General features: G+C 43.4%; 1 protein-coding gene across 2 annotated transcripts in view; it reads left to right on the top strand.

Moving 5' to 3' along the window:
• HSPBAP1 (HSPB1 associated protein 1) overlaps nt 1–20,910 on the top strand; it is a 150,552-nt gene that overhangs the window by 113,676 nt on the left and 15,966 nt on the right. For both annotated transcript variants that reach the window (XM_029605216.1, XM_029605215.1), the window contains one exon: nt 19,663–19,746. In XM_029605216.1, the coding sequence (XP_029461076.1) occupies nt 19,663–19,746 (84 nt within the window). The remainder of the gene's footprint in view (nt 1–19,662; nt 19,747–20,910) is intronic.

Here is a 20,910-nt window from a genome sequence, read left to right as displayed (position 1 = left end):
GTCCTTGGTGTTATTACTGTTATGTTACGATGGGATTGCAGTATAGATTTTGAGTGTCTTTTTTTGAGGGGTTTTGTGTTAGTTCACAATGTGTCTGGCAGTGGAAGGTGTTTGTGCTGCTCTTACTGTGAGGTGACACCAGCATTTGAAAATATCTTTTAGTATGATGAGCTGTAAGGGAAACATCCAAACTCCATTGCTTGGGGGAATTTCAGTGGATGCACAGAGTTACAGAACTGGAGGTGCAGGATTTATAAATGTCATAATTAAATAAGTATGCACTAAAATCCAACCCTATCCATAACCCCGCCCCCATATGACCAAAGCCCCACCCCCTGCCCCACCCCACCCCGCCCTGCCGGGCCATGGAAAAATGGTCTTGCTTGAAGCTGGTCCCTGGTGCAAAAAAGGTTGGGGACCACTGCCTTAAAGCACCAGATCCAGAGATCTGGACCGGCCCCCCTTAAGCCAAGACAGCAGGGAATACTGGTCTGAGTGAAGGTCCCTGGGAAGGTGTATAACTAGCCAGGCCCAGGAGGGGATCAGGAGGCCGGAGGGAGAAAAGGAAGCCTAGAGAAGGGAACACTGCTGAACTGAAAGTTGAAACACTACATTTGTGTTGTTGAACCGTGAAGAATAGCAGAGCTGCTTTTGTTGGTTTCTTGTCACTAATAAAGAAGTTTATGAAAGATTTTTTTGCCAGAGTCTAGCCTGATTCTGGCCTCTGGCTACCCTAAGACTGCTCACTGTGCCACACCGCCGGTGTCCAGGGTTCAGGTTTGCAAACGTTTTTAATGTCTCCTCTATAGGGTTTTTTTGTTTCTATGGAATACAGAAGCTCAGGCAGCACCGAAGCACGGGAGGCAGCAGAGTTGCTTACCTGCAACGGTTGTTCTAGGACAGCGCCGGGCTCCATCCGACGATGTCACCCATGTGTGGGGACCACCATCCTGCTTGTCCTAGGAGAAATTCATCTTATTTGCTGTAGGGCAGGGGGGTTTATTTGTATCCCTTTCTCAAACTTTTTATTTTTTTTTTCTCAAATTGATTTCTCTGGAACTGTACCCATTGCAGTCAATTTCTGATGAACTACCTGGTGTGAAGGGATTAAAGGTCTGAAATGAAAATGACCCGGGATGTGGCCAGATGTTTTGATTATTCTGCCCATTGTCTTGCCTTGCCTTTGGTTTTTTGCCGTGTGTTTTTTCTTGTAGCTCACGTAGCTGTGGGTTCGGTGACTCTGAACAAAAGCAGTCTGGCTTCTATTTGTGCAGGTCTTTTTTTTTTTTTTTTTTTTGAAGCAGCTCTCACATTTGCCTTCAATCATTTCACACTTCATATACTGTGAAATGAAGTTCGGCGTGCCACTCAAGGGCAAATCTTTTATTTTTCTTAAGCCTGAAAGGGGACAGTGACATTCCATTTTATAGGCAGTCATTGTAGAAATAAATTCTTAAAAATTATTTGAAGTGGTTTCGTGCTGGAGGTGTTTCAGAAGGAATGGTAGAGTCAGGACTGGTGCTGCCAGTATCCTCTTACACAATTCACCTCACTACACCTGTGAACGCTGCAGCATTTCAGTGGCATTAATTGCACAAACAATTATTTCAACATCACTGCTCTGGTTGGTCTCTTTTGTGCTACAAAGAAGCTGCATCAATAAGACACAAGAGGCATGTTTTCTCACTGAGTTGTAGGCAGGATAGTATCTGGCAGGTGGTGACTGGGTACCAGACCATGGGGATCAGGGTGACTGGAATTTCATGCAATAGCCTGGGTTTTGAGAACTATTTGGATTATTGCAAAGGCTGGTAGAAAGAAATAGGAGGTGGAAGGGGCCTGGATATTGGATTAAGCATAGGAACTTGTGGGCTCGTCCACCCACAATGGTAGAGAACCAGTCAGGAAGATGACAAAAGTGAATTTAGGTAAGAGATGATAATCTACAAGCGGTCGGGCTTCTGTGGCTGGCAGCCAGGATATACTCTTAGCAGCGTGGACTGGATTAAATGGGCAGACATCGAATGGGCCGATGGGTTTCTATCTGCTGTCATACACTATGGGGGTAGATTTTCAAAGGGTTAGGCGTGTAACCCTTTACAAACCCTCCTGCGCACACCGAGCCTATTTTGCATAGGTTTGGCGTCGCGCGCAACCCCCGGGCCGCGCGTATGGCCCGGGGCTTTGAAAAAGGGGCGGGAAGGGGCCGGGGGCGTGGCGGCAGTCTGGGGGCGGGACCGAGGCCTTCACCGGGGAATGGTGCACCGGGAGCTGGTCGGTGCGCACAAGTTACTCCTGAAACAAAAGTGGGGAGGGGGATTTAGGTAGGGCTGGGGGGTGGGTTAGATAGGGGAAGGGAGGGGAAGGTGGGGGGGAGCGGAGGAAACGGGGAAAGCGCGCGCATGTGATAAAATCGGGTGTACATTTGTGCGCGCCGGGTAGCGCGTAGAAATGTACCCCCCGCGCGCGCTTCTTTAAAAATCTACCCCTATGCATGCAGTGTAGCTAAATCTGGAAGGCTCTTTATGTGACTCCTGTCAGATCAGATACAGACATTGTCAAGGCACTGATGAAAGTGTGAGCCAAGTAACTGCTTTCCCTGGCCATGTAGTGGGGCAGTTGTCAAAAGTGCCTGCTATAGTTGCAGAGCCCGCAGGTACGTTTATCCGCAGATGTTGGGGAAAGTGCGAGCACATTTTCCCTTTCGAAAATGTCCCAAGAGCAAACGTACCTGCAGAGATGTGCAACTGCATTTTCTGCGGGTACTTTTTCCGTCCAAACAGTGCAAGATGTTTTCAAAATTAGTCCTGGGGGAATTCTGCGCTACTGTGCAGTGCAGAATTTACGCAGAATTGCCAAATTTGCAGAAAATGGAAAAGATGGAGGAGACCCCAGCAGGCCGCGAGCAGAGCTCGTCCCATTCAAGGCAAAGGTGAAGGCCCCAGTGAGAGTGTGTAGAGAGTTGGGTGTGTGTGTATATATGTTAGTGTGTGTGTGTGTGTATATGGAGGGTGGCTAATATAACCCCAATATTTAAAAAGGGCTCCAGGGGTGATCCGGGAAACTACAGACCAGTGAGCCTGACTTCAGTGCCAGGAAAAATAGTGGAAAGTGTTCTAACGATCAAGATCACAGAACATATAGAAAGACATGGTTTAATGGAACAAAGTCAGCATGGCTTTACCCAAGGCAAGTCTTGCCTCACAAATCTGCTTCACTTTTTTGAAGGGATTAATAAGCATGTGGATAAAGGTGAACCAGAGGATGTAGTGTACTTGGATTTTCAGAAGGCGTTTGACAAAGTTCCTCATGAGAGGCTTCAAGGAAAAGTAAAAAGCATTGGGATAGGTGGCGATGTCCTTTCGTGGATTGCAAACCGGCTAAAAGACAGGAAACAGAGAGTAGGATTAAATGGACAATTTTCTCAGTGGAAGGGAGTGGACAGTGGAGTGCCTCAGGGATCTGTACTGGGACCCTTACTTTTCAATATATTTATAAGTGATCTGAAAAGAAATACGACGAGTGAGGTAATCAAATCTGCAGATGATACAAAATTATTCAGAGTAGTTAAATCACAAGCAGATTGTGATAAATTGCAGGAGAACTTGTGAGATTGGAAAATTGGGCATGCAAATGAAAAATGAAATGTGGATAAGTGCAAAGTGTTGCATATAGGGAAAAATAACCCATGCTATAGTTACACGATGTTAGATTCCATATTAGGAGCTACCACCCAGGAAAAAGATCTAGGCATCATAGTGAATAACACATTGAAATCGTTGGTTCAGTGTGCTGCGGCAGTCAAAAAAACAAACAGAATGTTGGGAATTATTAGAAAGGGAATGGTAAATAAAACAGAAAATGTCATAATGCCTCTGTATCGCCCCATGGTGAGACCACACCTTGAATACTGTGTACAGTTCTGGTCGCCGCATCTCAAAAAAAATATAATTGCGATGGAGAAGGTACAGAGAAGGGCAACCAAAATGATAAGGGGAATGGAACAGCTCCCCTATGAGGAAAGGCTGAAGAGGTTAGGGTTGTTCAGCTTGGAGAAGAGACGGCTGAGGGGGGATATGATAGAGGTCTTTAAGATCATGAGAGGTCTAGAACAGGTAGATGTGAATCGGTTATTTACTCTTTCAGATAATAGAAGGACTAGGGGGCATTCCATGAAATTAGCATGTAGCACATTTAAAACTAATCGGAGAAAGTTCTTTTTCACTCAACGCACAATTAAACTCTGGAATTTGTTGCCAGGGGATGTGGTTAGTGCAATTAGTGTAGCTGTGTTTAAAAAAGGATTGGATAAGTTCTTGGAGGAGAAGTCCATTACCTGCTATTAATTTAGTTGACTTAGAAAATAGCCACTGCTATTACTAGCAACAGTAACATGGAATAGACTTAGTTTTTGGGTACTTGCCAGGTTCTTATGGCCTGGATTGGCCACTGTTGGAAACAGGATGCTGGGCTTGATGGATCCTTGGTCTGTTCTAGTATGGCATGCTCTTATGTTTGTGTGAGAGATGCGACCCTGGGTGGGGGTGAGAGAGAGCGTGTGTGAGAGTGCTTGGGGGTGAGAGAGAGCATGTGTGAGGGTTCTTCGGGGGTGGGAGCATGTGTGAGAGTGCTTGGGGAGGATAAGAGAGAGCATGTGTGAGGGTGCTGGGGGGGGGGGGAGAGGAGAGAGCATGTGTGAGGATGCTTGAGTGTGGGTGCCAGAGAGAGGGAGCTTATGTGAGGAAATTGTGAAGGAGTGTGTATGTGTGAGAGATTGGGAGCAGGTGTGTGAGAAAAAGGGATTGTGTGTATATGAGGGTGCTTGTTTGTGAGAGAGGGAGCCTATGTGAAGGGGTGTGTGAGAGAGAGACAGAGGTAGCCTGTGTGAGGGTGTATGTAAGAAAGAGAGAGACCCTGTATGAGGGGATGTGTGTATGCAAAAGAGAGAGGGAGCCTGTATGAGGGTGTGTGTGTGTGAAAGAGAGGGAGCCTGTATGAGGGTGTGTGTATGTGTACTAGAGAGAGAGAGTCTGTGTGCATGTGAGAGAGGGAGGGACAGAGGGAGCATGTGTGAGGGGCAGTACTGAATACGGGGTCAAACTCTGGGACTGGCAATAGAGTGGAAGGGGTTGAGCTTAGAGGTGGAGGGGAGAGATACTGGCAGGTGGAGGAGTTGGGGCCTGAGAGGGCAAAGTGACCAGGGGAGAAGGGAGAGCGAGTGGAAAGAACACTCTTACAGTGAATTTCTAGGGAAATTCTGCTCTAAATATTTACAATTCTGCATCTTACAGAAAAAAGTTATTACTTAATTTAAAATGTAATTACTTAAAGACTCTGATGTATATTGTGTTACTTTGACTAATATAAAGTATGCAGAATTTTGCAGATTTTTAAATTTTTTTCGCAGAATTCCCCCTGGAGTACAACATGCAAACCTATGCTGCTTGTTGCCTCCCCTAACCTAACCCCACTCCCAGAGTGAAAAATATGTACCAGCTCATAGTTTTGTAATTAATAAGGAAAGTTTTTATGTTTTGGAAATGCATGTTGGTGGTCTTTATAGGGGGCCAAACGGTAAGACAGGAAAATGTAGTGGCTGAAGAGAGAGAGACATGCGGGGGAATAGTCTAGGATGGGGGGAGATGGGAAAGAAATGTTATTGGGGGGGGGGAGGGCAGAAGGAAGCTGTGGCTGATAAAGTGATCAGTTTGGGGAAGTGAGGAGGTACAGACAGCATGGGACAATAAAGAGGGATAGGTAGGGGGGTCCAGCAGTGGGAGAGGATGTGAGAGAACAATTATTAGAAATGGAAATGGGGCGTGAAATGAAATGGTGCTGGCGAAGCTGGAGCAGGATAGAAAAAAAAAAGGGGCTGGCGCATGTGATGCATAAGCGGTTCTGGAGGAGTGCGCCTGGGCACAGCCTTTCAGAAAGGAGAGGAAGAAAAGACAGGACGAAATGCGTTAGGGAAAGAGAGGAGAGCAGCAACAGCAGCTTCCATAAACTTAACTGGAGTTCTGTGGCTGCCACCGGTAGTCGAGAGGATTTAGAACGTACATACAGGGCCGGCGCATCCATTAGGCAAACTTCAGAGGTCGCCTAATGGACGTGCCGAGCCGTAGGGGGCGCCGAAGAGCAGCCGCGTGGTGCCGCAAGCAGGGCCTATTCCACTCGCATCAAACAGAAATAGAGACTGTGTGCTTCTCAGGGCCGCGAGCAGCGTTGTGCCCCCCGCGCCCCCCTCCACCTGTTTCGGCCCAGACTGTTTCTATTTCTCTTTGCTGCGAGCGGGATAGGGCCCGCTTGCGGCACCACGTGGCTGCTCTTTGGCTTTGAGAAGCACACAGTCTGCGCTGAAACGGGTAAGGAGGGGGCGGCGGCAGCGCAAGGGTCGCCTAGGGCGCCCAATAACCTTGCACTGGCCCTGCGTACATATATTCATCAGATGTGCCATACTGGGTCAGACCAAGGGTCCATCAAGCCCAGCATCCTGTTTCCAACAGTGGCCAGTCCAGGCCATAAGAACCTGGCAAGTACCCAAAAACTAAGTCTATTCCATGTAACCATTGCTAATGGCAGTGGCTATTCTCTAAGTGAACTTAATAGCAGGTAATGGACTTCTCCTCCAAGAACTTATCCAATCCTTTTTTAAACACAGCTATACTAACTGCACTAACCACATCCTCTGGCAACAAATTCCAGAGTTTAATTGTGCGTTGAGTAAAAAAGAACTTTCTCCGATTAGTTTTAAATGTGCCCCATGCTAACTTCATGGAGTGTCCCCTAGTCCTTCTACTATCCGAAAGAGTAAATAACCGATTCACATCTACCCGTTCTAGACCTCTCATGATTTTAAACACCTCTATCATATCCCCCCTCAGTCGTCTCTTCTCCAAGCTGAAAAGTCCTAACCTCTTTAGTCTTTCCTCATAGGGGAGTTGTTCCATTCCCCTTATCATTTTGGTAGCCCTTCTCTGTACCTTCTCCATCGCAATTATATCTTTTTTGAGATGCGGCGACCAGAATTGTACACAGTATTCAAGGTGCGGTCTCACCATGGAGCGATACAGAGGCATTATGACATTTTCCGTTTTATTCATCATTCCTTTTCTAATAATTCCCAACATTCTGTTTGCTTTTTTGACTGCCGCAGCACACTGAACCGACGATTTCAATGTGTTATCCACTATGACACCTAGATCTCTTTCTTGGGTTGTTGCACCTAATATGGAACCCAACATCGTGTAATTATAGCATGGGTTATTTTTCCCTATATGCATCACCTTGCACTTATCCACATTAAATTTCATCTGCCATTTGGATGCCCAATTTTCCAGTCTCACAAGGTCTTCCTGCAATTTATCACAATCTGCTTGTGATTTAACTACTCTGCACAATTTTGTGTCATCTGCAAATTTGATTATCTCACTCGTCGTATTTCTTTCCAGATCATTTATAAATATATTGAACAGTAAGGGTCCCAATACAGATCCCTGTTTCCAACAGTGGCCAATCCAAGTCACAAGTGCCTGGCAAGTACCCAAACATTAGATAGATCTCAAGCTACTATTGCTTATTGATTAACCGCAGTTTATTGACTTTTCATCTAGGAACTTATGCAAACCTTTTTTTAAACCCAGTTACACTAACTGCCGTAACCACATCCTCCAGAGCTTAAATGTGCTCAGCCAAATGGCTTCTGCACCTATGGATGAGGGGTTCTGGAAACATGGCACAGTCCGTCTAAGACTGCTGGATTAGGACAAGAGTGTCCGTGGAGTCTATTGCCACACTCCCAAACCCTTGTGCTTGGCACCTGCCAGTTATCTGAAAATCAGGTCAAATGGGCATTCTTTCAACAAAAGAAGGGTCGTAAAGAACACAAATATCTCTTGGATTTAAGAACATAAGAAAATGCCATACTGGGTCAGGCCAAGGGTTGATCAAGCCCAGCATCCTGTTTCCAACAGTGGCCAATCCAGGCCATAAGAACCTGGCAAGTACCCAAAAACTAAGTCTATTCCATGTTACCATTGCTAGTAATAGCAGTGGTGCCCAAATACCATAATTGGTGCCTCTGCACCCTCCGTGATTTTGTTTAGAAACATCTGCGCCTATTTCTTTAAGGTCTGTGCAAGTCTTGCTTATTACAATTTAGCATTAGTATCCAGAATAAAGAAACATAGAAACATAGAAACATAGAAATGACGGCAGAAGAAGACCGAATGGCCCATCCAGTCTGCCCAGCAAGCCTCACACATTTTTTCTCTCATTCTTATCTGTTACTCTTAGCTCCTTGTTCTATTCCCCTTCCACCCCCACCATTAATGTAGAGAGCAGTGATGGAGCTGCATGCAAGTGAAATATCTAGCTTGATTAGTTAGGGGTAGTAGGGGCAGTAACTGCCGCGATAAGCAAGCTACACCCATGCTTATTTGTTTTACCTAGACTATGTTGTACAGCTCTTGTTGGTTTTTTTTTTTTTTTTACTTCTCCCCTGCTGTAGAAGCAGAGAGCCATGCTGGATATGCATTGAAAGTGAAGTATCAGGCACATTTGGTTTGGGGTAGTAACCGCCGTAACAAGCCAGCTACTCCTCGCTTTGTGATTGCGGATCCTTTTTTTCTTCACCCCTGTTGTTGAAGCTATGCAGGATATGCGTGAAGCATCAGTTTTTTTGTTTTTGTTTTATTTTTCCCCCTGCCGTTGTTTGTTGTTTGTTTGTTTGTTAATTTTTTTTCCCCTGCCGTTGAAGCAGAGAGCTATGCTGGAAATGCGTGATGTATCAGTCTTTCTCCCATGCCGATGCAGCAGAGAACCATGCTGGATATGCATGGAAAGTGAAGTATCAGGCACATTTGGTTTGGGGTAGTAACCGCCGTAACAAGCCAGCTACTCCCCGCGTTTTGAGTGCGAACCCTTTTTCTTCTCCCTTGCCGTTGTAGCAGAGAGCTCTGCTGGATGTGTGAAGTATCAGTTATTCTTCTCCCCTGTCATTGAAGCAGAGAGCTATGCTGTATATGCATTGAAAGTGAAGTATCAGGCATATTTGGTTTGGGGTAGTAACCGCCGTAACAAGCCAGCTACTCCCCTCTTTGTGAGTGCAAATCCTTTTTTCCATTACCTCTTGCTGTTGAAGCTTAGAGCGATGTAGGAGTCACAGTAAGCATGTGTATGTTTATTTAATAAGGGTATTGTGTCAATAGCCATCATTCTGGCGAGTCACCCACTCTTCATTGGCGGCCTCTTGACTTTATGGATCCGCAGTGTTTATCCCACGCCCCTTTGAAGTCTTTCACAGTTCTGGTCTTCACCACTTCCTCCGGAAGGGCATTCCAGGCATCCACCACCCTCTCCGTGAAGAAATACTTCCTGACATTGGTTCTGAATCTTCCTCCCTGGAGCCTCAAATCATGACCCCTGGTTCTGCTGATTATTTTCCTACGGAAGAGGTTTGTCGTTGTTTTTGGATCATTAAAACCTTTCAAGTATCTGAAAGTCTGTATCATATCACCTCTGCTCCTCCTCTCCTCCAGGGTGTACATATTTAGATTCTTCAATCTCTCCTCGTACGTCATCCTATGAAGATCCTCCACCTTCCTGGTCGCCCTTCTCTGTACCGCTTCCATCTTGTCTTTGTCTTTTTGTAGATACGGTCTCCAGAACTGAACACAGTACTCCAGGTGAGGCCTCACCAAGGACCTGTACAAGGGAATAATCACTTCCCTTTTCTTACTTGATATTCCTCTCTCTATGCAGCCCAGCATTCTTCTGGCTTTTGCTATCGCCTTGTCGCATTGTTTTGCTGTCTTCACATCATTAGACACTATCACCCCAAGGTCCCTCTCTTGCTCCGTGCACATCAGCCTTTCCCCCCCCATCGAGTACAGTTCATTCGGATTTCCACTCCCCATATGCATGACTTTGCACTTCTTGGCATTGAATCTCAGCTGCCATATCTTCGACCACTCTTCCAGTTTCCTTAGATCCCGTCTCATTCTCTCCACTCCTTCCGGCGTGTCCACTCTGTTGCAGATCTTAGTGTCATCCGCAAAAAGACAAACCTTACCTTCTATCCCGTCCGCAATGTCGCTCACAAAGATATTGAACAGGACCGGTCCCAACACCGATCCTTGCGGCACACCACTTAAAACCGCTCTCTCTTCAGAGAAGGCTCCATTTACCATCACACATTGTTTTCTGTCCTTCAACCAATTTGCAATCCAGGTCACCACCTCGGCACTCACTCCCAAGCTTCTCGTTTTATTCACCAGTCTCCTGTGCGGAACCGTATCAAAAGCTTTGCTGAAATCCAAGTAGATGACATCTAGTGCTCTTCCTTGATCCAATTCCTTGGTTACCCAGTCAAAAAAGTCAATCAAATTTGTCTGACAGGATCTTCCCCTGGTGAATCCATGCTGCCTCTGGTCCATCAATTCTCCAGACTGTAGATAGTTCACTATTCTCTCTTTCAGCAGTGACTCCATTACTTTTCCCACCACCGAAGTGAGGCTAACCGGTCTGTAGTTGCCTGCCTCTTCCCTGTTCCCACTCTTGTGAAGCGGGACCACCACCGCTCTTCTCCAATCACTCGGCACCACTCCAGTTTCTAGGGATCTATTGAACAGGTCACACAGCGGACCCGCCAGAACATCTCTGAGCTCCCTCAATATCCTTGGATGAATCCCATCAGGCCCCATGGCTTTGTCCACTTTCAGGTTCTTTAGTTCTTCCCACACATTTTCTACTGTAAAAGGATTTTCATCTATTCCCCTTCCCTCCAGTTTCTTGTTGTTTAGAGATGGTCCTTCTCCAGGGTCTTCTTTAGTGAACACAGAGCTGAAGTATTCGTTTAATATTTCTGCCATTTCTTCGTCTCTCTCTACACATTGATCATTACCACCTTTCAATTTCACTATACCACTTTGGACCTTTCTCTTTTCGCTGATGTATCTGAAAAATGTTTTGTCACCATTTTTTATCTCCTTGGCAATCCTCTCTTCCGCTTGACTCTTTGCCAACTTGATTAATTTCTTTGTCTCCCTCAGTTGATACAAATATTCTTCTTTGTGCTCCTCCCTTTGGGATCCTTTATATTTCTTGAATGCTGTTCTTTTAGCTTTAATTTTGTCAGCCACCTCCATTGAGAACCAGATAGGTTTCAGTTTTCTTTTGCTTTTCTTTACATTTCTAACATATAGAGCAGTTGCCTTGGTGATTGCTCCTTTTAGATTGGTCCACTGCTGATCCACATCTCTCTCGTTCTCCCATCCTTTAAGTTCTTCCTCCAGGTAGTTCCCCATTTCCTCAAAGTCTGTGTTTTTGAACTGTAAAACTCGGGTCTTTGTGGTTCTTTTCCCTATTATTTTAGTGATATTAAACCATACCGTTTGATGATCACTGCTGCTGAGGTGGGTGCCCACCTGGACATCTGAGACATTATCTGCATTAGTGAGCACTAAGTCGAGTATAGCTCCTTCTCTCGTGGGTTCCAACACCATTTGTTTGAACAAAGATACTTGCATGGCATCCACTATCGCTCTACTATTTTTAGTTTCTGCAGATGGGATTTTCCAGTCTACATCTGGCATATTAAAGTCACCCACGATCACCACTTTTCCCTTCTTACCTATCTTATGGATGTCTTTAACCAGATCTCTGTCCAGCTCTTCCTTTTGGTTTGGAGGCCTGTAAACCACTCCAATATAAATGGATGCTCCGTCATCGTTTTTTAGGTCGACCCATAGAGCTTCTTCAATACCCCAACTTCCTTGTAGCTCAGTTGCTTGGATGTTGTTTCTGACATAAAGAGCCACACCTCCCCCCATTTATAAAAGGTTTTGGGGGGGTTTTTTTGCCCTCTTCTGTGCCATCGGAACACATCTCTTGTACGTCCAGCCTTTCACACTTTTTAAACTGCGCTTTGGATTTAATAGAAAATACTTTTATGAGTTACTGGGATGTTGTTTCTCCTGGAATTATCAATCATATTTTTTCCACCCTCTGCTACACCACAGTTTACAAACTCTCATTTATCCTGATGGCTTTGGCTCGGTGTCCTAAAGCGTTTGAGCTGTTGCCAGAGGCGCGTCCTTTGGTGGATATTAATTCTAGCCACACAACTCTGCTCTAGAAACCTATTCACGATGCTGAGGAAATACGGCCTTGTACAGAAACATCATGAGAATTATTTCCTTTAACAGCACTTATTCATATGCATGCGCATTTATTTATGTACGGATATATTTAAATGACTAATGCGCTGTTAAAGCCAGGAGTTAAGGCCCCCACAGCAGTGAACTGGAATAAAACTGAGCACAATTCTAAAAGGAAACATAACAAATACATAAATTGTTTTTATGGAACGTTGTAATTGCTCTTAATAATTCCGTACACATCACCGAGAGTCTAATATGAATGGATAAATCCATCCATAACTTGATCTCATAGAATCTGTTTGAAATGTTTGTTGCAACTCCCGCGTTGACCTCCAAACTACAGTGACCCTGAAGCTTGTTAGTAAAGGGCCGTGCACTATTCTGGAAATCCTGTCGGGCCAGTGAAAGATCATGTGTTCTCCAAAAATAAGCACAGCTAAAAGAGTCTGGTGGAGGAGGTCACATGGTCAGTTGAGCTCCTTCACAGAGTTCATATACCACTTTTATGGCTGGTTGGAGCCATTGTAATCAGCTGCCTTCAGTTCCTTTTTGATTCACTCTCTTAGCCCAGTCACTCATCCATCACTCATTCACTGTTCCTTCCTCTCCAGCAAAGCACTAATGTTGCACTGGAAGGCAGGACTGGCCGACATAATAATAAGGTCTTCCTAGCTCACTGGACTGTCACCCAGCACCTAAGAATAAGAGACCGATATGGTAACAGATCTTTAAAGGGCACAACTGATAACTCATGCTCGGAGTTCAGCAGCAGCAGTGGGATCTGCTTTAAAGCTGAATACATTTTACCATGCACCAGTTAGCAGTGCGGAGACGCAAGTGGAGATATGGTAAGGGCTGTTAATGGGAGGAGTTGGGCTGCACTAGAGTGATGGCGTGAATTTTCTATGCACTGGTCAGCAGGGACTGGTCTGGCATGAGAAATGCTAACCTCAGGCCATGCCGCGTTTGATCCCTAACAGCATACTTTTAAAAAGGCTTGTTTTTCATTTTCTAGTGTAAAAAGATGAATCCCCAAGAGTTTTTAGAAAATGTATGTTTTTAAGTTTGAGCTAGTTTGACACATTTAGTTACATAGCTATTTAGATTAAAAAAAAGGTTTTGTTATTAGGATCAGTCTTTTTCTGGTTGTCTATGCAGCTGTTCCTACTCAGTCAGGAGGTATTGCATCGCTATATCAGTTAATAACTTATATACTTGAAAGACCCCCTTTGCCTAAGTTAAAATAAATCCATGCCCTCACCTAAGGAGTGGTCCAATCCAGGGACTCCCTATGGATCAACAGTCTATGTGCTTTGCTGACAGGGGCTGTAACGGGAGCCTGAGAAAATGTAGAGATTTCTCTCAGGAGCCTGGCAGTGAGAGGTGTGGTAGTACTTTTCTAGTTGGAAGCATGTCAGAAGAATCTGGAGGCTCTTCGGGGATTCAGCACAGCCCACTACCCCCCTATTCTGGGCAATAGGCTTTCACAGTTGGCAACTCCGAGCAGGAGGACCGACATCTAGAAAAGCTGCAGGCATTCCGGTGGACAAAGTTTTCCAGCACTTTGAACCCCACTTCTATGGGATCTGAGAGTAGAATTCACCTGGGAAATGACATCCAGTTATCTACCAATTGTCGTGCTCTAGTAGGGTGTGCAAAGCCCCTGTGCTTTGAGGTTGGTAACCGGACAGAAGAAAACTTCTTGACTTACCTAATTGGGCCAGACCATGCCGGAATCTTTTCTTCTCTAGACAGAGATACTCTTTATGTTCTGGTGATAGAAGTCCAAAACCTGAATTAACTCTTCTAGCAGAGAGGAGTAGAATACACGTTCCACCCAAGCAGGCATCAAAACTGTGAAATATGCAACGCTTCTATCTCTGAAATAAAGTGCACGTCCTTGGGAACCCCAAAACGTTCAGGGCAGTGTCTCCAAATGGATTTGTTTTGCACATATCTTAACTGGAATGAGCCTAACTCATAAACCAGGGTATATTGGAAATTACCTCGATCTCTCAGTTTTACTGCTGATGCCCTGCCCTTCTCCATACTTGAAGTGGGCCGAGAGCCGCCACCTGGAGTTCATAGGGTTTAATCTGTACAGACAAGAACATATCAAGGTGCCCTTGGAAATTATTCCTAATCAGGTCAGTGGCACCCAATATAATTGGGTCGATTTCTGTATCTTTCTGCCACGTTTTCTTGGGCTCTGGTTGCATCTCCTAGTACTTAAGGATCTTTGCTTTCTCCATGCGACCCACAGAATAGTCGCTGGGCACTAACACCTCTAACAGCAGTGTCGTTCTTGTGTTTTTCTCCTTCTCTACAATGTCCAGTTTCCTAGCATCGATCTTCTTATCAGCTAGAATAGGAATGTCCAAAGTAATCTCACCTTTATTCTTTTCTATTCTGTTAGGATTGTTCTAGTTTTGGGGGGAGTTTTTTGGTGGATTGATGTTATAATGCTTATACAGTTTCCAGTGAATAAGCCGTGCTACCTTGTTGTGCTTCTCTGTATACGGGCCTTCTGGCACTAGCACGTCACATCCAGCAACGAGATGTGTGAACGCTTCCAGGTCTGTTTTGCAAAATCTGCTTTTGCCTGTTTTACCATTTTTTTTTTCTATGCTACCTGTGAACCATCTTGTCCATAGTCTGTTATCCTATGCTGCAGTTATCAAACTCTCATCTGTAGGTTTGAGTTCTCCTCTCCTTCAACCACTGCTGTGTCAAATCTTGATCCATCTGGGGTTTCTGGAGTGGCACTCCGACAATTCCCACAGTATTTGTGCTTCTGCTGGTTATCTTTTCTTGTTTGCTGGTTTAATTCTTTAAAGAGGTTTTTTTTTTTTCCTCTTGCTTTGCAAATTCTGTTGCTTTTTTCCTTTTGTACGCTGGGGGATTTTCTGGAGGATTCCTTGCATGTACTGAAACGATTGTCCAGTCTTAAGGAATAAGACTCGTGCTGCTTGTTCGCATTCATACATCAGTGCCTTTTGAGCATTTGAGTCTGTGTATGCCATTAAGTATGCCTGAAGACCTTTGATGGTAGCTATGTAGGTAAAATCTATTTTTTTTGAGACCTATACTACCTTCAGCTCTAGGGATATCCAAGTCAATCTCAGCATATACAGGTATGGGCATGAAGTAGCTTTCTTGTTTTTAAATCTAATTGTCCAAGATCTTTATGGAGCATCCTACTATATTTCAAAGCTGAATAAGAGTGCAGAGATTGCAAGCCGATTAATAGCTGTTAAAGCATTTTGCAATATTAATTTGTTTCCTATAGCACTCTTTAAGGATCTTTTCCCTCAGTACTGTATGCTTTTTTTGTTTTTAATCTTCCTCTGCTCCTGGATATTTATACACATCTTCCTCCTCCAGTTCCTTTATACTACAATCTTCAGTCAGGGAGATATATTCAGTTTTACTTTTCCTTTAAGGAAAGTCACGTTAGCACATTTATCCAAACCAAATGTCATCCTGATATCATCTGAGAAACTCTTCACTATCCAGAGGTTTTCTGTTAAATGAGCAACACAGGAGCTGGAGAGTTACAGGTTATCTACAAATAGTACGTGAGATGTCATTGGTTGGGGATTGATAGCTCCAGGGTTAAAGCTAATTCCATAGCCCAAAGAATTAATGTATTTAATGCCAGACAGAGCGAGAGTGGTGACGGAGAATTTCCCTGGGATATTCCTCACTGGACCTTAGGCAGTGTGTGGTCTACCTCATTTTCATGGTGAACTTAAAGTACTCAATCAATGCAGGGTTCACGTTGTACGTTTCAAGGCCCTTTATTATTTAAGAGTGTAGGATGCTATCAAAAGCTTTCTCATTGGGCATCCAAATGGCAGAAGAAATTTAATGTGGACAAGTGCAAGGTCATGCATATAGGGAAAAATAACCCTTACTGTAGTTACACAATGTTAGGTTCTGTATTAAGAGATTCCACCCAGGAAAGAGATCTAGGCGTCATAGTGGATAATATACATTGAAATCGTCAGTTCAGTGTGCTGCGGCAGTAAAAAAAAAAAAGCAAATAGAATGTTAGGAATTATTAGGAAGGGAATGGTGAATAAAACGGAAAATGTCATAATGCCTCTGTATCGCTCCATGGTGAGACCGCACCTTGAATACTGTGTACAATTCTGGTCCCCGCATCTCAAAAAAGATATAATTGCGATGGAGAAGGTACAGAGAAGGGCTACCAAAATAAGGGGAATGGAACAGCTCCCCTATGAGGAAAGGCTGAAGAGGTTAGGGCTGTTCAGCTTGGAGAAGAGACGGCTGAGGGGGGATATGATAGAGGTCTTTAAAATCATGAGAGGACTAGAATGGGTAAATGTAAATCAGTTATTTACTCTTTCAAATAAAAGGACTAGGGGGCACTCCATTAAGTTAGCATGTGCCACATTTAAAACTTATTGGAGAAAATTCTTTTTCAGTCAAGGTACAATAAAGCTAGGGAATTTGTTGCCAGAGGATGTGGTTAGTGCAGTTAGTGTAGCTGCGTTTGAAAAAGGTTTGGATAAGTTCTTGGAGAAGAAGTCCATTAACTGCTATTAATGAATTTGACTTAGGGAATAGTCATTGCTATTACTGGCATTTGTAACATGGGATCTACTTAGTGTTTGGATACTTGCCAGGTATTTGTAGCCTAGATTGGCAACTGTTGGAAACAGGATGCTGAGCTTGATCAAACCTTGGTCTGACCCAGTATGGCAATTTCTTATGTTCTTCCAGTAAGTCCATGCTATACTGAGGTTTTGACTATTTATACAAACAGCCTGATCTTCACCCTCCATTTGACCGGTAAGCAATGAAGATCCTTTGTAACATGCTCTCTTCTTGAGAGACCATTCAACACATGAGCAACAGCATTTTGTGCAAGCTGCAAGGTATGTGTCACCTCCTCTTGCAAACCTAAATATAGGGTACTACAGTAATCCAAATAACTCAAAACCAGAGCATGTGCCGCTATACAAAAAAGGTCTTGTGGTAGAAAACTTTTCAGCGGCCTGACCATCTTAAGCTTATAAAAAGCTACTTTAGTTACATGGCTTATTTGATGTTTCATAGTCAACTGAGAGTCCAAAAAGACTCCCATGCTTTTTACCTCTGTTTGAATCAGCACATAAAAGCCATCAGTCACCTTAACATCTACTTTTGATTTACCATCAAGACCTTTTCTAATCCAAAGAATCTTATTTTTGGGTTGGTTTTTTTTTTAACATTCAGGAACAAATGATGATCTGTCAGCCACTCTCTTACCTTATTTAAAATATTTTGTAGCCTAGTTTTGGGCTACTCACCTTTAGGGCCACACGGCAAAAAAAATTAAACATTGTTGGTGTACATAAAATATTTTACCTCCAAAGAGTGTAATAAAGCCTCCATAGGTGAAAGATTAATGTTAAACAAAATAGCAGACCGTGCAGACCCCTGAGGCACTCTCCACTGAATACTATGCCAGGTAGAAAACTGGGCCCCTGTCTGAACCCTCTGTGACCTTTCAGTGAGAAAAGATTGAAACCATCCCAATAATGTACCCCCCAAGCCCTATAGAACTAAACATTTAATTAGTGTCTCATGGTGCACAGTATCAAAAGCAGCACTTAGATTGAGTGGATCAAAATGCCGGCACATCCCCTGTCCAAACTGTTCCAGCACTAACTTTTCCAAACTTTTTGCCACTATTGGCAGGCTAAGCACAGGCCAATAATTTGCCAACTCTAAAGAAGAGAGGCTGGAATCTTTTAAAATAGGTTTTATAGTTGCCTGTTTCCAGATTGCTGGAATCTCGCCATCACTTAGTGACTACTGATCATCCTTTTTATGATATCAAATTAGATATCTTTCAGATGTTTGATAATCCAAAATGGGCATTGGTCTAACAATGAATTTACTGCCCTAAGACCTGACACTTTAGCACCTTCTTCCTTTGAGGTGGTCATCTCAAACTCTATGTGTTATGTAACGCCGAGGGGTGCACCACTCCCAAATTGGCTGGAACGTTTCCAAACTGTTGCTGAATACTTTGGACTCTCTCTCCTCAAAAGAATTAATACCTCACATTCAGGCATCTCACTATCGACTTTCACAGGGGCAACCGCTAATTTTCTCACAATAGAAAATAACTCTAGTGACTTATTAATAGCCCTTTCTAAATTTGACCGATAGTATTGACTTTTAGCTCTCTTATAGCAGCCACGATATTCACTCAGTGCTGTTTTATAGACTAGCAAAGAATCTTATTTTGTGGACACCGGTAGTGCCTTTCGGTTTGTTTTGTGATATGATGTGTGGTGGCGGCAGCATTATCTTTGATCTTTGGAAACTGATTATGAGATGTGACAGAGGAATCAGTAAGTTCATTGAGTGAAGTTAAAAATGTCTAGACGGTGTATCATTGTTGTGCGGGTTGAGTTTGCTATGTTTTGAGAGAGACTACCCCCTGAGGAAGCCCGTCGAGCGAAACGAGGGACCCTTGTCAGGGATTTATTTAGTTACAACTGAAAAAAAACTCATTGGAAGTTTGTAAAACATTGGGGGAAAATTACAATTATAACTGGAGAGATTTGTCGATAATTTGTACAAAACTGGGATGTATTCAGTAAAATATCAGGGGAATAGCACAACTACAATCGGGGAAATGCATTGATAATTTGTATAAAAATTGGAAGTTTGTAATCTATGTGAGATATAACTCCCTTTTTGGGGGCTTTCTCATTTGGTAGTTTTATTTTAGGTTTGAATGTGGATGGGTATGAGTGATGTGTGTTGTAGGGTGATTGAGGTTGGATTTTAGTGTGAGTTTTATATGCAAAAAATTGTCGGTAAAACCTATTATAAAATGATTTCTTATGGTACAGAATACATTTATATATTTAAATTGTATTCGATTCAAAAGAATAGTTTGTGTATCTTGCGTCTCTCTGGTGATTTATGAATTTATATAATAAAAATGTGTGTTTCATTTTTTGTAAATATCAGTAGACATTTCTCATTGTGTTATATGTGTATTGTACACTGTGCCAGGGCAATATGTATGTGCTGGTTTCTCTGTTTTGTGAAGAGAGGAAAATTCCATAAATAAAATATAAATTGGAAAAAATCTTTTTTTTCATCTTGGATTTTGGTCCAGTTAAAAGAAAAAGGTCCTTAAAACAAATCTAATTTTTGCCTTGGACCATGCCAGCTGCAAACATTTTCTCCGAGAACGTTTTAATCAGTGTATCCCGAGGCCATCACACATCCACTGCATTTTGTTTCATACTGTACTTGCACGGGAAATGAAATTAGCAGGGCTTCTGGCTACTTTCGTTGCGGCCCAAAGGTTAATGACATTTACAGAATATTAATAGTTTTATTATTTGCAAATTACTTCACCAAGGGTTTTGCTTGCTGTGTAGAACAGTATTTTTTTTTTTTATAATTAAAGAACAAGAAAAGGGGACTTTCTATTTATATTCTAATTAAGTGGTTCTTTTGCCTTCAGGTCCTGGTGGTTCCCAGACACTGGTGGCATTACGTGGAATCCATCGACCCTGTCACCGTCAGTGTGAACTCCTGGATTGAACTGGTGTGTATTTTGTTGCTATCATTTTTCATGTTGAAAAATCCTGCTGCGTGGCGGAAGGCCATAGGTGCATTCTGGTTCGCAGCCGTTCACAAGGTAGACATGGGAACGAAACCTCCAACGCAGGCGCTCAGGTGTCAGTTTGGGTGATTGGTGCTTTCAGATTTACACAGATACAAACGCCGAAGGCAGCGCTCCAGCAAGATAGGAGAGTGTAGATTAAAGGCTCACTCTATTAAGAAGAATAAATCACACTTGAGAAATGGAACCGGTCACAGTGCAGAAATTGGAAGCGTTCCAGTACCTTCCGTCTCTTTACAGGGATGAAAGCTTTTTTTTCTTTTTTTTAAACACTCTCTCAACAGCTCAACACATTCTCTTTTCCCAGGGTAGGACTGGTAAATGCAGGAGGAGTCCAAAAACCAGCAAAATGAAAGTGAATTAAATCAACTAGTTTCATTTCAGTTTTATTAAAAATCACCGTTTGTGATTTACTTTCAGGTAATAGGGGCAGTGAGAGCTGTTACATCGTATAAGAGAGTCATTCTGTGTTGCCTGGGCATCCAGAATAGCTTTGCTGCATTACACAGTGATCTCTCATGAGCTTCAGGGAAACACTTTCTTAATAGGAGACATTTATCACAACATCTACTGGTTTTATAGGGCACAGTCCCGTGCATGTGAGGAGAATGATGAAATTGCTCACTACCTGTATCCGAAACCGATTTGTCTTACTGAATACTCTGAATATTTATTCCGTCTTTGCAGATATGGTGTTCAGAATGGTGTCCTTGGATTCCCACCATCTGGAATACCCTTCCTTGGTTAACCTGATCATGTACTTAAAGTTAAGGGGATAGGAATGCCAGCTACCAGTTCTGTTCGATTCTGTGCATGTGCCCTCTAATCTGCAGGTCAGCAGATGGCCTTCTAGAGTGTGGTTCGTAAAGGGGCTAGCACGGCAGCGGGTACAAGCTGGATGTACTGAGGTACTTGAACCGAAGCTGTACCGCCGCTGTGAAATTTGTAATTCAGCAGCAGAAAAGGTGTTGCAATAATGATTAGGAATTAATCCTCAAATAGGGACCAGTGGCTCAGCGGAGAGCCTGCATTCACAGCCCCCAAGGGTGAACTCTAGGCATTGCTCAACAGTGACATATGGAATTA

Source organism: Rhinatrema bivittatum, chromosome 6, assembly GCF_901001135.1.
Source record: "Rhinatrema bivittatum chromosome 6, aRhiBiv1.1, whole genome shotgun sequence".
Taxonomy (NCBI): Eukaryota; Metazoa; Chordata; class Amphibia; order Gymnophiona; family Rhinatrematidae; genus Rhinatrema; species Rhinatrema bivittatum.
The sequence above is the reverse complement of the archived record's forward strand: the minus strand, read 5'-3'. Positions and strand labels throughout refer to the sequence as shown.